This window comes from Psammomys obesus, unplaced genomic scaffold (genome assembly GCF_907164565.1).
Source record: "Psammomys obesus unplaced genomic scaffold, mPsaObe1.curated_primary_1811, whole genome shotgun sequence".
Lineage (NCBI taxonomy): Eukaryota > Metazoa > Chordata > Mammalia > Rodentia > Muridae > Psammomys > Psammomys obesus.
In genome coordinates, this window is record NW_026596134.1 from 27666898 (window position 1) to 27684496 (window position 17599).

Consider the following 17599-nt stretch of genomic DNA (forward strand, 5'->3'; position numbering starts at 1 on the left):
CACACACACACACACACACACACACACACACACACACACACACACACGTTTCTGACCTAGACAAGACTTGTAAGCTGTCTGTGTGAAGCTCTGGGTCAGCCCAGGGCCTAACACATGGGAGGCATCTGTTTACCATGGTCCTACATCTCCAGCAAAGCTGCCATTTATTTATTTGTTTCTTTGTTTATTTTCCAGGATAGGGTTTCTCGATATAGCCCTGACTGTCCTGGAGCTCACTCTGGAAACCAGGCTGGCCCTGAACTCATAGAGATCTGCCTGTCTCTACGTCCCAAGTGCTAGGATCAAAGGCATGCGCCAATACTGCCCAGCAAAACTTCCATTTTTTAAGACCTTATTTTTCACTGTAATTTTTCCCATTTTCTCTGTTTGTATATAGAAAAGCCTACTAAAGGTTCTTGGGCTTGGCCTCATCCCTAGATAAATAAGATCTACTGAAGTATTTAGTTTTAAATGTGAAGGTATATGTTATAGATATACAGATGGATGATTTAAAATCACCCAGTTTACAAGTCATTTTCATCACTAGTGACATATGAAGGTTAAAATAGTTCTTGGGCTATCTGAAAACAGTACACTAGGCTGCTAGGCGGTTTTCACACTTCTAACATCAGTAGAAGGGAAAAAAAGCAAGAAAGCTTTATGATTGTTTAGTACTTTCAATAAGTAAAAAATGTACAATGATTCAAAATTTAAACTGAATAAGAGAAATGCACAACCAGTGTAACTATTGATTTTTAAAACAAATTAGATATATTTGGTACTATTTTTATATAACGTGTTAGAAATAGCTCATCACTCATCACAGAAAACAAAAGCAAGGGAAAGCTTGACACTCTGGGCTACTTTTCTGTGCACTGTGTGGGTCAATACCAATTCTTTCAGTTTTGCTGAGTTGCTCTTACTCGTTGTCTCTCCAGGGTCCAAGCCCTGCTGAGGGCCCTGCTGAGGGTCAGTCTCACTAAGGCCCACTGTGGGGACAGAAAGTCAACTCTGTCACAGATTCAAAGGCTTCAGTGTTCTTCAAAAATATCAACTCATCCTCAAATGATGGGGTCAGTCACTTGTGTACATGCATAAACCGTCACAGGATCATAGACAAGGAAGCGTAAGTCAGAGTAGGTAAGTCAAGGGTAAGCTTTCCATGTCTTTTCAAGTCATTTTATTCCTTATCCCAAATATGAACAGCAATTACAGAAAGGTTTGATACAACTGTTCTTAAGTAGGCCAGTGTCTCTGGTGCAAAAAGGGACAAAGGCCTTTCTTCCTTCCCTATGCCCAAGTTAAAACCATTTGAACAGAGGACTGGAGGGGGACTGGGTTGCCTGTATACTGACTAGGGAGAAAATTGGTTAGTGACTGCTGGAGAGAGACCACACATGCAAGATGCATCAGTGACAGACCTGTGAGAGTTAGAGCAGGGAGCAGGAAGTCTACTCTGAGAAGATGGTGTTGAGGCACAGCCACTGCTCGCTCAGCTGAAGACAGTCCCCCGCAGGTTCCCCATGAGCTTCAAGCCCACCGCAAGAAACACGAGCCCCTTTGTGACTCAATGCCGCCTGTTTGACCCACCTGCTGGCATAATACAGTGGCCCATAAGAGCAAAGATGCCACAGAAATACTTACTTCGGACTTCATACTGACTGTGCTCCGCTGTCTTCAGCAGAGGACGGGAGAAGCAGTGCCAGGGTAGCTGTTTCCTTACTTGAGGCAACACGTAATGGGTTACAAGCCCCACAAAGCCAACCAGTGCATACAGCACGTACTTGAGAGCAGGCTGAAAGAAAAGCAGAGTTCAGGGTATTAGGAGCCCCAGCGGGTTCACTGCAGAGCTCCCAGCTCTTTGGTTCCGCTGTTCATCTTGTAATGGGGAACAGCAAAGTCAACCTCAGAATCTAAAAAACACAGTTTACTATTTCTGTATCTGTAGCTTTTTTTTTTTTTTCTGCCTAAATAAGTCACTGTATGCTAGCTGGCTGTCCTCATACATATCTGAAATATGGCAACTACCTTGGTGTCCAAAACTATATTTAATGAAAGTAGTGGAGTTTTTGTTTCCTGTTTCAAGAATGTTCTATGAGTATCCAGGCAACTGTTTGAACTAGTGGAGATAAAGGACATAGCTCAGTCAGTTTAAGAGAAGAACAGAATGGAACAGAACAAAAGGACTCATCTTTTGTCTTCATATGCTGCGCTGTCGGAGGTAGGTGCTTTGCACAGTTTGATTCACAGAAGGAGAATTCGACACCATTTTTTCCAATATCAAAACCAAATGTCATATATATTTAGAAACTCTGAACCCCTTAGATATGAAGGAGTGTCCAGTTGTACCCTGAGGAACACTGGCCCTTCATTTCTCAGTGTTCAGGAATTCATAGTTCAAACTGTAGAGAAGAAAAACAAGCTAACATGCTTAGCAAAACTAAATAATTGAGCGAGCCTTTGCCTCTGGCCAAATGGAGTAACAGTGGCTTACCCTCCCATACGAAAAAGCCAAAACTGAATGAAGCACATGACCCAGTGGTTTGTATTAGGCAAGATTTACAGAAATAAGCCCATGCCCAGAGGAAAGGGAAATGAGGGCGGGGGTGAGGTGGGGAGGGGGGCTGTGCCTGTCCAGCTCATACTCGCTGCTCCAAGAGAAGGCCTTTTGAAAGTGGAGGATGACTAGACGTCCCTGGAAGGGACTGTAGTGAACCTAAGGGTGGAGTGACAGTTCTGGAATTCTGGTTTCTCTAGAAGCACAGAAATATAATGTGTTTTTGTTTTAATCCCAGGTGTGGGGATATGGGGCTGCTTCCGACTGTCTGTAGCAGCTGACTATAATTTGCCTTGTGCTCTGGCAGGGCATGATTTTGCCAGCTGCAAGTAGTTTCTGTGATTGTGTGATGTTTAGAATTCTGGGAACTTTTTAGAGGGTAGTTGGTGGTTGCTGGTCGTTCAGGGGGTTGGCTGTGGTTTGTTAGTAGTCATGCTCAAGGAGAAACAAAGAAGAAGAAAATTAGATTCAGGGATCTCTCTTCCCACCCCCCCATCCTTTTCCCTCTATCCTATCTAGCAATAGGGGTGAAACGGGGTACAGGCAGGGGATAAAGAAGAACCCACAAAGCAGCAAAGACAAGCTACATAAGGGAAAGTACAGAGGAGGCCCTTGAGATCTGCAGACTGTCCTTCAAGTATTCATGGGAATGGGAACCACACACATGCGGAAACTATGAAGACTCACAGGAGGGAATCAGACAAGAAAGCATACAGTTATTGGTAGCTCTTGCTGTGCAGCATGGAGAAGGCACAATACTCTCCAGCTCCACCATTACCACTAATACATGTAATGTTTGTAAAATTCATACCCAGTAAACAATTTAGGTCAAAAAAAAAAAAAAAAAAGAAAAGAAAGCATACAGCTTTCTCACAGGACTGGGAGAGCGCCACCTCACAAGCTAGACTGAGAAAGCTCAAGGTTCACACACACCAAGCAGAGGCCCAAAGTGCCTACCTTAGTGGTGGGAGACACAGGTGTGGTCTAGCCAAACTTGGCCCCTGTCCTACCTCAGAAACTGCTTTAACAGAAAGCAAGACCTGAGGGGATCAGACTGTTAAAAAGTGCTTAACATTGTCTAGAAACACTGTTCAAGTACTTCTGGAAATATAAAATTTAACACCTAAGAGGTAAAATTTACACTGCTGGCATCCACTCAAAAATTTCCATATGCCTCTCTGAATGCACTCAAGACCCGCTCCACAAAGGGTGTGCTGGGACCAACGTCTGGTACTGTAAGCCTGGCTAACAACCCAAGTCTGGAAGTAGTAGGCCCACGGAGGGAATGTATTTTTATGGTTAATTACACTGACACAGCAGCAAACTGCCTTCTAACTAACTCGGCTTACACCTTAGACAAAAGCAGCCCCCAGCCTTAATTAGGGAACCTTCACCTTATGATGATCAGTGCAAAACAGAGAGACTGCCCAGAATGCAGAAAACAAGCCATAGATGTGGCCCCAACTCTAAACAAGAAACTTTATGCCACCCATCTAATGCTCAGGAAGCACTGCAGAAGGAGAAAGGAAAACGGGTTGAAAAAATCAGAACCACCCTGAGTGACACAGATGCTAGGATCAGAAGATAAGGGTGCTCTAAGAGTAACAGCCAGATCTGTGCATCCAGAACACTATAGCATAAAAAAGGCCTCCAGACTTCTAAAGACAAAAACTATAAATTACAAAACGAGAAAGACTCTAAATGTGACTGATGAGAGATTATGTTGCAGAAGAAAAGATTACTGAATTTAAAGACAATAGCTTCCACACAGGAAAAGGAATTAAAATAAATATCATCAGATAATCACAAACAACTTCAAAGGCCAAACTTGGAGTCACCAAGGTGATGTGGGATGGAATTCAAAGGGTTGTGGAAAGCAGTAAGAACAGTATAAAACAAAACCCTGAAATGCCAAAAGTTTCCAGATTTAATGAAATGTATGAATCAGAGAGTAATGAAACTCAACTACAAAAACAAAAGAAAACCACATGAATACATTTTAATCATATTGTCCTCTACTAGTGACAAAACAAACCAAATAAGCAGCAGAGAAAGAGCACTAGCCACATGGGTAGACGGAGAATCACAAGGCTTCTCATCAGAAGACAGGAGCGGGAAGACTATGGTGTGGCCTTTCAGCCATGGGAAGAATGAAGGTGTCATCATGAGTGTTATACCCCAGGCAATACCTTCCCAAACCAGGAGTGAAACAGGGACCTCGTCAGTGACAGAGTGAAGAATAAAACATCTGCAGACATCCTAGAGGGCAAAGGGAGTGACGCTATAGGGAAACACTGGGATACAGTCCTGAGAGTGCGAAGCAAGGGAATGGAGAAGGTGGCATTTAGATGAAAGAAACTGCCTGTATAGAACTGCACATGAGGAGCAGAGGTGCTCACCCATCCCTAAAAGACTCAACCCCTCCAGTGGTACTCAAGTGAGGCTCTGGGGGATTTTAGGGGAAAAAAAAAGCACATCTTGCATTCAGGAGGGACATGAAGCACGAGGGCCAGAGGACAGATTGGTAGCCAGCGTCCGACATAGTCCCCATGGTCCTGGCTTCTTAGTGTCTACACCTCTGAGTATTTGCTTCCCTTGCTGTACCAGATAGTCTCCGTGACCAAAAGAATAAAGAAGGGTGGTGTGCCATTTGCAGAAGAGATTCTAAAAGAGTGCACTTTGGCTGGGGCTTTCTCTAGGATCACCTGTTCTGTTGAAAACCAGATGTCATTTAGAGGACACTTAGGGAGCCTCTGGAAGAACTCATGGACAGGAACTGAAGTCAGCAGCCAGCACTAAGTGAGCAAATGAGGACTCCATACAATTCACCTCAGACTACTGCAATAGCAGGAAAAGCTCCTATGTCACTCAGAGATTTGCAGCCCAGAGAAAACTCTGAAATACATCAGTGCAGGTGGATCTCTGTGAGTTGGATTCCAGCCTCATCTCAGAGTGAGTTCCAGGACAGCCAGGGATACACAGAGAAACTCCACCTCAGGAGGAAAAAAGTGTAGGAGAAGGATGGGGAGAAGGGCAGTGGGAAGCATATTCTAAGCACAGCATAGCCAACCTGAGGGACTCACAGTGGCTGTGTATACTGACTAGCACTGGGTCCACGGAAGCCAGGCCCTCCAAACAGTAGCCATGGATGGGGAGAAGACTCACAGGTCCCAACTGCTACTCAACGGTGGCCAAAGAGAATTGTATTCCATTGTGTACCCATGATAAGCCCACCAAGCTTAGGTCCAAACTCAGACTTTGGTTCAATATATAGGACACAAAGCAAAATCAAAAGTGAGTAGGAAGAAGAGATTTGGGGGAGGGCAGGTAAGGGCTGGAGAGAAGTCAGGAAGGGATGATGAGAATACACAGTACACATGTATGAAACTGTGAAGGAACAAAATTTACTAGTAAAAACAAATACCCAAAACAAGACAAACAACTCCAGTATTCCAGTGCCACCAGTCACACATCAGCAATGTTACTTTCTATCAACCCCACTAGAGGATTCCTTACCTGCAATGCTGTGAATACTGTGCTTACATGGATGGCAAAATACAGCACACCAATAATGATACACGCCACCAGGTCGGACTGTAAACGCTCACTCTGTGGGACAAAGGGCAATCGTTAAACAACTACACACTTGTTTGTTTTTGAAATAGGGTCTCATGCAATCCAGGCTGGCTCCAACTTGTTATATAGCTGAGAATGACCCTGAATGTCCAATCCTCCTATCTCCACTCCCAAGTGTCATCACACTTCTCTTTTCCATACAACTCAAAGAACATAAAGCCCCCTTTTCCCAATTGGTAAAGCTTAAGAGATAGTATGTAAAGCGTATTAGTATTTCTAGATATTTTTATATAAAATAATTATGTAAAATAAGTCTATTTTCTTAAACAGTTTTCTTGTATTTGGGGTTTCCTCAGAGTTTGGTAGGAAACAAAACAACCCATCTAGTTTCTAACACCTTAAACACAAAGTCTTTTATAAGATTTTCCCCTCATTGGTCTACAGTAGGTTTTGCTTTTTTAAGTGACAAAAAAAGACAAGAGCTGATCGTCTGGGGCATCAAAATTGCATGTACATTTAATCTTTTTTCTTGGTTTTATAGGATTGAGGATCCCTTATTTGAACTCAGGATCTAAAGCATTTTGTATTCTGGAGCCCACTTCCTCTGGAGGACATGTGGACGCTGCCAGCTGAGGATCCCCAACTTAAAATCTGACAGCAGAGGTGTTCTTCAAATGTAGGTTTCTTTCAGATGGTGATTTGGGAGCGTTTCAGGTTTTGAAGTTTTGGAAGCATTCTCAGCTCTGTAGTAAAAGGCGGAGTCTTTTGCTCTCCCTGGCCTGCTACTGATCAGCTGACACGTAAGCCACATTTATCATCACACTACGCTTAACATGAACACAGAAACAAAAACCAGAAGAGACTTTCCTTCAATTTATCGTGAGGTAGTCTGTTGCTTCTAATTTTCTGAAGAATTGGTGAATAGTCACATTCACTGAAAATAAATATTATGTGCAATTTTCTACTGTGTGATCATGTCAGTACTCAAAACAGTTTTAGGTTTTAGTCCAGACCATTCTGGACTTTTTTGGGTGGAGGATGCTTAACTGGTAGGTTAAAATCTGGACCGAATAAATGAACTATGTTTGATAACACTTCATTTCCTCCAATCACTGAACACTTTCAGAAGCTTTCGCTATAGGATACAGTGATCGTGGGCACTGCCACGCTGGAGCCACACTTACAACAGAGTTGCTGAGCTTCTCCGGCAGCGGGTCTTTCACCTCAGACAGAGGGTCTTCTGGGTTCTTCTCTTCAGTTTTTGGAAAAATCTTGGATTGCATCAAAGAGCTTTATTTGAAAAAAAAAATAAGAAAAATCTTTAAGAGAAAATATATATAAAGCTTGAAAACTAGCAATTTAAATATCAAAGCTGTGGTAGAAAACCCAATAATCCAACTACATTTAATCACTAGGGAATGTAAATTCTAAAAAGTTGATTTTGGCATAAATAAGCATGCAGTGAAAATACGGTCTGTCATTAAATCTTGGGAAGAGGAACAAAAACAAAACACAAAACAAGTACGGGACCGGAGAGGTGGCTCAAGAGTTAGGAGCGCATCCTGCTCTTAGCAGATCTGATGCCTTTGGCCTCCATGGGCACACACACACGCAATTAAAAAGTAAAAATGAAATCTTAACAGCAACAACAACTACAACTACAATTTTGTACTACAACTACAAAATTACAACAACTACAACAACAAACATTCTCAGCTAACAAAATCAGCATGACTCAAAGTTACTGTATTTTTAACCCAGACAGAAAAGGCCATCACACTTGGGTGTACACTAGGAAAGGAGCTGTCGGAGCTGTGAGAAATGCCACCTTCCACAGGTGCTCCACAGTAACAGATGATTTCACTTACAAGAGTACAGATGGGTCGCTGCTTTGTCGGCTGAGATGATAGGACACTGCCACTAACAATCCGCAAAAAACAGAGAAAAGTACTGGAATGTGCTGGCCATCCCATGAATCCTGATGAAAAGAAATTCAGAGAAAAAGATGCTTGTAACCTATAACCTAACATGTGATCCTCTCACATCAATAATTTAAAGTGCAAACTGCGTTAGCTTTGTTAGCAACTGGACTTTGTTCCAAATGAATTTAGATAACTTTTTCCCCCTTTTGAGAAAGAGTCTCATGCAGTTCAGTTGGCCTCAAATGGCCTCAGGTTGCTACGTAGTTGTAATTAGCCTCTGAATTCCTAATCCCGCCTCCACCCCTCAAGTACAGCACGCCCTACAGTGCAGTCCTTATTTCTTGCACACCTGGGATTGAGGTACCACATTTCTTTTGTCTTAGAAAGCTTCAGTTCTCTCTTGTCTCTTTTGGTAATAAGGTTTTATTCAAATTAGGAATACTTTCCCATGTCCATTGCCATCACTTCTCACAGTTTAAGCAGTGTTCACTTTATGGTTCATATTGAGTTTATTTCCGTTTTTACCTTTAAATGTAAATCAACTCTCAGCTCTTCTTAAAAAAAAAACAAAACTAGAAAACAACCCATATCATGTCCACATGCTTCACAGATGTATTCCAGAAAGCACAAAACACATTTTCTTAGCTCCTTTTAGACTTGAGCCCCTATTTCTCTAACACTTATATCCTATCATTGTTTGGGGTTCTAACTCACTTTTCTCTTGCCAATCCATGGTAGTGCCCTTCTTTTATGCCTCAGTTTTGTTGGTGACTTTTATATCTACCAAGCATGAATAGAAATCTCTTTCTATACGACTACTACTGTGTGCCTCTGGAGCCTATTAATATGAAAAAAATTACATGCTTACATTTAAAAATCCCTTGTTCCTAAGTGCTATGATTTCTAACATCAGCCAGTTGTTGAAGCCAGATCCTGTTTCTAGCCCTCTTCTCTTTTTTCAGATAGTCCCCAAATACACTCATGGGATCTAGCTTCAGTGAAAGAAGCTGTGGTCTGATGACATTGCCATAACTCAAACCAACAGTGTGCTTCAGTGATGTTTCACCAGCATGTGCTTTCAACTGTAGCCAGTCCTTGGACTTGTTTTGTTTTGCTGTGCTGGGGAGCAAGAAGCAGGCCTTGGGCACACTAGGGAAACACTCTCCCACTGTGCTACACCCCAATCAAAACATGTTCTTATACGTAAATCAATCTTGATATGACAGGAAGTAGCTACATATGTTCTTAACCAGAAAGAGTTAATTGCATACTCTGTAATACCAAGCTTTACTCTCTTCCAGACGAGACCAGTTTTAATAAACTTTTCAATAGTAACTGTATATTGCTGCATGGAAAAAGATATTCCTTTAATAATGATTGATCATGAAATTGCTTTAAAATTTAAAGTAAGAGAGAACAGTACTGATCAACATCAGAAGGCAAGGGGGAATTGGTGATGAAGTGGCTCAAGCAGGACAGGATGGAATCAGCAGTCACAGACACAGTACACCATAGTCTGTTGCTTACCTTTAAAGCTCCGTAGCACAACCCATAGAGCAAGGCGACAGCCACGATGCTGCAGAGGAAACTGTACAGCGCGGCCAGCAGGCTGGTGGTAGCTAGACAGTGGAGGAAGACAATCAGGATTTTAGAAACACCTATAGAAAGACTCAAATGCACAGAAAAGCCTATCAAGTAGCACAATACTTACTCATGCGACTTCTAAAAATCCAGCCACTTCATCTTTTTCATAAGATTTGACATGACAAAGACTTCTATCTTTATTGAGATACTTTATTGAGACAAGGTCTCACTCTTAGCTTAGGCTAGCCTGCAACTTTAAGCAATCCCCCTGCCTTAGCCTTCCAAGTATTCAGATTACAGAAATCAGTTATGTCTTGCTTGCTATTTTCAATCTTTGATAATATATATTTATCTCAAAATATCAGAAAAACATTTGTACCTATAATAGGCTTCAAAATATATCTTGGTGGCTGGAGAGCTGGCGGGTTTATGAGCACGTCTTGCTCATGTAGAGTTCGGTCCCCAGCACCCACACCAGGCAGCTAAAAGCCACCAGGAACACCAGCTCCAGGGGTTCCAGCGCCTCCAGACTCCACATGCACCTGCACCACCCATAATTAAAAAGAAAAGAACTGGGGCTGAAGAGATGGCTCAGAGGTTAAGAGCACTGGCTGCTCTTCCAGAGGTCCTGAGTTCAATTCCCAGCAACCAGATGGTGGCTCACAACCATCTATAGTGAGATCTGGTGTTCTCTTCTGGCATGCAGATGTACATGCTGACAGAACATTGTATAGATAATAAATGACTAAATAAAGAAATAAATCTTTAAAAAAAAAGAAAAGGACCCTTTTTAAAAATGTATCTTACATTAATAAAATGTACCAGAAAAAAAAAAGCTTGCAAAGGCCTGAAATGGAGGCATTAATTAACCACTGAAAATATCTATGTAAACAGGACTTGCTTTATTTATAGTAGTAAGTCTGTATTCCCATTTGCTGTTTAATTCACACAAAAATGTGTAAATCTGACTATTATAAATGTCAAAAACAGGCTAAAGAGATGACTCAAAGGCTAAGAGCATTGACTGTCCTTCCAGAAGACTTGAGTTCAAATCCCAACACCCACAAGGCATTTCACAATTCTTTGTAACTCCAAGGGATCTGACACTCTCACACAGACATACATTCAAGCAAAACACCAATGCACATGAAATAAAGGTAAATAAATTTAAAAAAATTTTTAAATGTCAACAATAAGCAACTGACCTAATAGGATTACTCATAATATGAAACAAACAAAGTTAAGAGTTACCTGTTACTTAAAATATAGCTGAGAGTATTCCTTAAAGTAATTTTACATAGTGATCTAAAGGAAATCCATAGGGAATATTTATTTGTTATTAAAAACCTAACACTTTGCACACTTGTAGCTTACAATGACAAAGCCCAACAATCTGTGTCACCTACACAGAGTCCTCTGAATGTGCTTCAGTATGAAACCAACAGAGGTCCCTAAGCACTGATACTGTCATTAAGCTGAGCTGACCAAAGAAACCAGCTGTTGTAAATTACACACATCCAAACAAACAAAAACATTCTAGTATAATATACAGCAATGCAGAAAAGTTTTATTTTCTATATAATTTTAAGCCAGATCAGCTGGAGGGATGGCACAGCAAGGTTGAGGACCTGAGTTCAAATCCCCAGCACCCATGTAAAAAGCTGGGCGTGGCTGCCTGTAATTCTAGCACTATAGGGCACTGACAGACACAACCCAGGTCCTGAGAGCGCCTTGTCCAGCCAACCTGGCTCAAAGTGTGAGCTTCTGGTTCAGTGAGAGATGCTGCCTCAAGGCAGCAGGATGACAGCCAACATGGTCCTCTGGCCTCAGCATGCATTTGTGCACACAAGCGCAGGTACTCACACACTCACATGCACACACCACACTCTCCCCCCGATGCAATCAAACTCAAAAAATTGGAAATTAAGCCATGCCATCAACATTTTATCTAGGGATGATCTCAGTGCATGTATGTGGAGGGTAAATGCAGAAGTATAAAGAAAATGAACTATACATTTAAAGTTAATGGCTTTCCTTTAAACTATTTCCTCTGTTTACCACAAATTGTTAAAAATGAAGGACAGGCTTTCTCAACTACAGTAGCTGCCAACACTACTTTCAAGTTCTGCAAGTCACTATCAGATTAACCCTGGATTTTTTTAAAGATAAATATATGCATGGTAAGAAAACAGATTTTCTAAGTTATCAATTAATATATACATATCCTACTCTAAAAAAACCCAGAGATGGTTCTTAAAAGCTGATTTAGTAAAATGCTTTCGACTCCGGCTTTGGCATCCTCCTTTCAAGTACATGAACATGCCAAACGTACACCCCAGTACTGGGTCCAAATATAGTCAGACCTCAACCTGTTCAGCACAAATGGCGCTATAAACGTCTGGTGAATGCATACAGACCTCACGTAAAATCTCCACAGCACCCTCCTCTTTCTGCAGTTTTACTTCCCACGAGCTCCATTATCTGCAGTCAGCTACAGTCCGAAACATTAAAAAGACAATTCCAGAGAAAGGCCATCTCTTGGTTGAAGCATGTGCTCACGGGCTTCATGTGAATTCACGTGTGTGTGGGGTGCACCTGTGTGCACAGCATGCTCAGGTCAAAAGAGTGTTGGGGGTCATTTCTCTCTTACTGTCTCAAGGCAGGGTTTCCACACTTTCAGCGAGGCTGGCTGGACAAACTGCACAGTTGCTCCCCTTCAGTAGTTACTGCTGCTAAGTTCACTACCACAGGTGCATATAGGTTCCTATGATCTGCAGTATCTGCGGGCACAGCCACAGGGCTTGGAACACATGCCCTATTGAGAGGCGGGGGCAGGGAAAGCATGGACTAGTCTACAACTTTCTTTTTGCAAATTATTTTGTTACTTCCTATACACTAAATCTGCTATTCCTGACCTTTCTCTACAATAGAATTCACTATTTTTTTTAACTACAATTAACCGCCTTTCTGCCTTTAATTATTAAGTAATTAATAATTATTTCTTTGCTAATCCCAATTCTAAAATGAAAAGTGGAAAAGAATTTTAATGTTCAGTTTATTACTTCATGACCCATATTATAGCAACCTGTAATTTACTTACCATTTCCACCAAAGATATGGATATCCAATTGTTCACAAAGGTACATTACAAATGTGTTCACCTGAGGCAGGAGACCAATGAAAAATACTATTGGGAAACAGAGTGTAAACACTATGGAAGGAAAGAAAAGTTTATTAAGAAACACTGCATCCATTCTCTTGTTCAGTTAAAGCCCATATGCACTCAAGTCAAATTTACCACTTCCTACTGTGTAACTTTAAAAGATATGATCTAAAATTACTGTCTGACTGGATATTAAATTCTTCTAACCATAAAAAATACCTTTCTCAGTCAGGTTAAGTGGCTGAGATACAGCTCAGTGATGGAGCACTTGCCTAGTATGCATGAGGCCCTACATGCAATTTCCAGCATGGGGGAAAATAATTTCAACCATTTTTTAAAATATAAAATGAACCTAAACTGTATAATAATAATAATAATAATAATAATAATAATAATAATAATAATAATATATTAGCCCAATCCTTTTCAAGAACAGAACTGCTATACTGATTCAACATTAACCTTTTCACTCTTAGATGCTCTATAGTTGTTTCAGGCATGAAAACACTAAGTAAAATAAGCTGACTATATCAGTAAACTTCAAACAAGTAAAATTAATGTGAAGATCAGAGATATCTTCAAGACGACTCACCGATAACCAAATCCCTGGCTGACAGAAGCACCAGTGGATTGGTGAAAGTTATTCCATATAATTTGAACTTGCTTGTAGTTAGGTTTCTGCTGCCATAATCCAGGAGCCAAATGAGGCCACAGCATAAACAGAAGTAAACTGGCCTACTGTAGGCAATGATACGGTTATGACCCTGTAAACAATATTCTGCTGTCAGTTCAGTTCATGCTGAGAGCCACAGCTAACCCCTGAGTTCATTATCAGCTTGTTGTAATGGTCTCAACCATGCCATAGGAAGGCAGGTTTCTGGTGGTTGCAGAAAAATGTCAAGGACAAGTATAAAAAGGGCGAGGAATAGAATGAACCCCGTGATACTATCAGAATCAGAGCTATCAGCATGAACTCTGTATTTTTAATAGGCATACAGATACAGGACAAGTGTACATACACATTTGAACATAGACATACAAGCTATCTACCTTTACTCACTAAGCAGACCTAGGCACAAAATTCTAGTAATAAGGCTACTAGAATCCTGATCTTAGTTTACAAATACTAGTCACAAAAAAAGAGCCAGGATTTCACAGGAACGAAAAGGTAGTTGGGGCCAGGAAGACAGTATAAATTCACGCTGCTTTTTGGAAAGGAAAAGGGACATTAAGACAGTGGTTCTCAACCCATCGGTTGCAACCATTTGGGGGTTGATCGACCTATTTGCAGGGCTCACCTAAGATCAAAAAACACAGACATTTACAGTACGATTCGCTTACAATAGCAAAATTAACAGTTATGGAATAGCAACAAAAATAATCTTATGGTTGGGGGTCACTGTAACATAAGGAACTATACTAAAGGGTCACAGTATTAGGAAGGTTGAGAACTACTCCATTAAAGGATCACAGGGCTGAGCCTCGAGGACACAGAAAAATTGACGGGCTTCAAGTGGCCAAGTGAAGGTTAACTGTTTCAATATAAGGATAAAATCATTACATTCAGGAGTGAAAGCCCCACTAAGCACTATTCTTGGAGCTTATTTTTTTTTAAACAGTTTGTTTACTCATTCATTCATTCATTCATTCATTCATTTTTAAAAAACAAAACAGGATGCCACTCTTTGGCCAGACTGGCCTGGAACTTACACAGCTCTGATAGGCTGTAAACGTCCAGCAATCCTAAATCTTCAGCCTCCTAAGAATTATAGGCTTGAACCACAAAACCCAGCTTTGCTCTACTGTACAGAGAACATCCTTTGACTTTTCTATTACACAAATGTCTGGTTAGATCTAGAACCAGATCATGCTACCTTCTCAGCAGACACAGGGTCATCAGCAAGGATTTCATCTCATTCCTTAGCTTAAAAGTCTTAAATAACAGTCGAATGTAGTTTATCTTTTTATTTTTGCTCTTAAGTAATCATCAAAGAAAAGTAGCATAAGTTTTTCCTATTTCAAAATTCTATTTTTAATACTTATTTGCTATTTCCAAATGTTAGTAAATGCAAACAATCAGGCTTATATGGATCATGCCTGTTTAGCTGACACTCTCTTGAAGCAGGCTGCCAAAAACCAAATTATTATGCTCATCTCAGCCAGGCTCCAGAGTCTGGCAGTACAGTGTCACTACCTTCCGCTCATCAACTAGCTGCACAGTGTGTCAAACTCAGATGAGACAGTAAGCAGAAACGCAACTCAACCTGCTACATGCCAGGAGAAACTACAGGCTTTGGTTGGGTGTCAAGGAGCTGTAACTTACAGTCCTTTCAGGAGACTTACATGTCTGGGAGAGGAAGAATCAGGTTGAACACTCTAGAAATGAACAGAAAGATAGATTATTTTTAACTCCAGTCCCATAAACTTCACAAGCAACTTTTTTCTTAAAAAACAAAACAAAACACAAGAGTTTATTTTCATTTTTTAGTTAAGTATATAAAACACTGGGCTTCATTATAATACTTTCATTTGTATATATCAGTGTGTTTTAGTAGTATTCATCCCTTACTCTCATCATCTCCCACCTCACTTGTACCCTTCTCCCTCCATGGCACTGTCCTTTCTGCTTTCACGTCTAATAAATATACAACCCTATGTGTGTTCCTTGGCTACCTAACTATATGTGTATGTGTATCCAATTACATGTATGTATCCAACTACGTGTGTCTGTATCTATATGTGTATGTCTATCTAACTAGTGTATATATTCCGATATTAAATCTTTATTTGCATATGAGAGAAAACCTGTAATATCTGAGCTCAGTTTATTGTATTTAACATGCTGATCTCTAGTTCCATCTATTTTTTCTGGGAAAAAAAAAAAAGACATTTAATTTCTTTCTTTCTTTTTTTTTTTTTTTTTTTTTTGAGCCAGGGTCTCTATACCCCTGGCTGCCCTAGCACTTTCTACATTTATCAGCCTAGCCGCCTGGCCTCTAACTCAAAGAGATTCTCCTGCCACCACCATCAATTCATTCCTTATGGATGAGAAAAAATCCTGTGTGTGTGCACATTATGTATCTATCTCATTTTAAATATTACTTCTTTTATTTTTTGACATTATACATTTCTCCCTTCCTCCCTCCAACTCCCACCATACACCCCTCCTTGCTCTGTTTCATATTCAGGGCCTTTTAGAAATTTGCTACATGTACATACATATTTCTAAACATAACCTGCTCAGTGTGTATAACGTTACCTGTATGTACGTTTTTAGGACTGACCATTTGATTTACATAACCAAGTAGGTACTCTTCCTTGGAGAAGGCTATTTCCCCCACTCTTAGCATTCCTTAGTTGCCTAAAGTTCTTTTTGTCACAAGCAATTTTTAAAATGTTAAGTGATTTCAGTAAATGTCTTGCAACCAAAATATTGTGACCATTAATTCCAAACATGAAGCACCAGCTCCAGGAATTGGCTTGCCAGGATGGTAAACACAGTGCACACTGCCTCTCCTTCCTACTTAATTTGGCTAGTTAGTAACCTGCAAGTACCAGCCTGATGCTCAGACTGCACACTTTCAGCTGGCTCTTTACCACATGGAAGCAAGTGTGCCATATTCCACAGGCCACTCTCCCACTCAGGAGATACAAAGTAACTTGGGTTAGCATTTAAGTTCCACTTCCACTCAGATTCTGTTTACTGAACAGTGGTAACTGAGTTTATTATCTGTGTGCACCAAATAATCAAGGGCAATCCCAGTGTATCTTGTGAAAACGTGTTATTACGTAACTCTTCCTCACATCAGGATGTCCCCACATCCTAGTTCATTTCCAGTGGCACACAACACACCTTCCAGGACAGCCCATCACTGCCTGCAGTTCCACACGGTACCAAGCATGCTGTCCTGGCAGCTGGCCCTTGGCTGGATATGAGCCTGGGTAATCTTTCAGTCCTTTCAACCTCACTGCCTCCTTTTTTCTGTTTATAACACACTATTGTCTAGTCAGCTAGTTAAAAAAAAAAAAAAATCCCTGCTGCCTTGCTTAACCACACTAACCCTGAAAGCAGTGGACAAAATTAATGAAACAAGGGACAGTAGAGCCAGAGAATGAGTTTTTATGGGTTAAGCAACAAAGGGATAAAGTGGCTGAAGAAAAGGCAAGAATAAGCAGCAGCAATTTTAACATGTCCAGCACACTTAATCAAAGAGACTTGGCTACTTGCTAGTGAGGAAGGAAGAAAAAAACTTAAATGCCTCTTACTACAAAAGCAAAGAAACCTTTCACTCAGATGTGTATTCTTCAACCGCGCCTGTCAGTTAGATACATAGGACTAAAGCCTGCAAAAGACATGGCGCGTTTGCATCTACATGTGGACGTTCCTCATATATAGCACAGCGACGACTAAAGCAATGAGAGCTGCTTCACTGGCAATTATATAAATCAAGAGTAGGGCAGACAAGGCCCAAGAGAATTCTCACAAAGTCAGCAGCTGAATAGAGAAGCAATGGAAAACCAGAGTCATCTGAGGAGCTAGAGCCACCGAGGCTGCGTAAAATCACAGCACAGCGCTGAGGAGGACGCAGAGATGGAGGACGGTATGAGCAGATGTTCAATGACAGAGAATGGGCTAGCAATAAGGAAACAGCAATAACCAACATGCTTTACTTCAGATGTTAGCGATACACAGGCAGAAAAGTCAAGGCGGCTGAGAGCATCAACAGAACTGGAGCAGCAGCTCCCAGCCTGGGGAGCATTCTGCACTTCCAGCATGTGTGAGGAAAACAAGCTATG

The 17599-nt window shown here is 40.9% G+C and overlaps 1 protein-coding gene across 3 annotated transcripts in view; it reads right to left on the reverse strand.

The window, feature by feature from the left end:
• The window catches only part of Pcnx1 (pecanex 1), a 104402-nt gene that overhangs the window by 30302 nt on the left and 56501 nt on the right, over positions 1-17599 (reverse strand). For all 3 annotated transcript variants that reach the window (XM_055592799.1, XM_055592798.1, XM_055592797.1), the window contains exons 10-17: positions 15146-15178; positions 13395-13566; positions 12740-12850; positions 9583-9674; positions 8002-8111; positions 7318-7423; positions 6074-6166; positions 1645-1795 (exon numbers count right to left, since the gene is read on the reverse strand). In XM_055592799.1, the coding sequence (XP_055448774.1) occupies positions 1645-1795; positions 6074-6166; positions 7318-7423; positions 8002-8111; positions 9583-9674; positions 12740-12850; positions 13395-13566; positions 15146-15178 (868 nt within the window). The remainder of the gene's footprint in view (positions 1-1644; positions 1796-6073; positions 6167-7317; positions 7424-8001; positions 8112-9582; positions 9675-12739; positions 12851-13394; positions 13567-15145; positions 15179-17599) is intronic.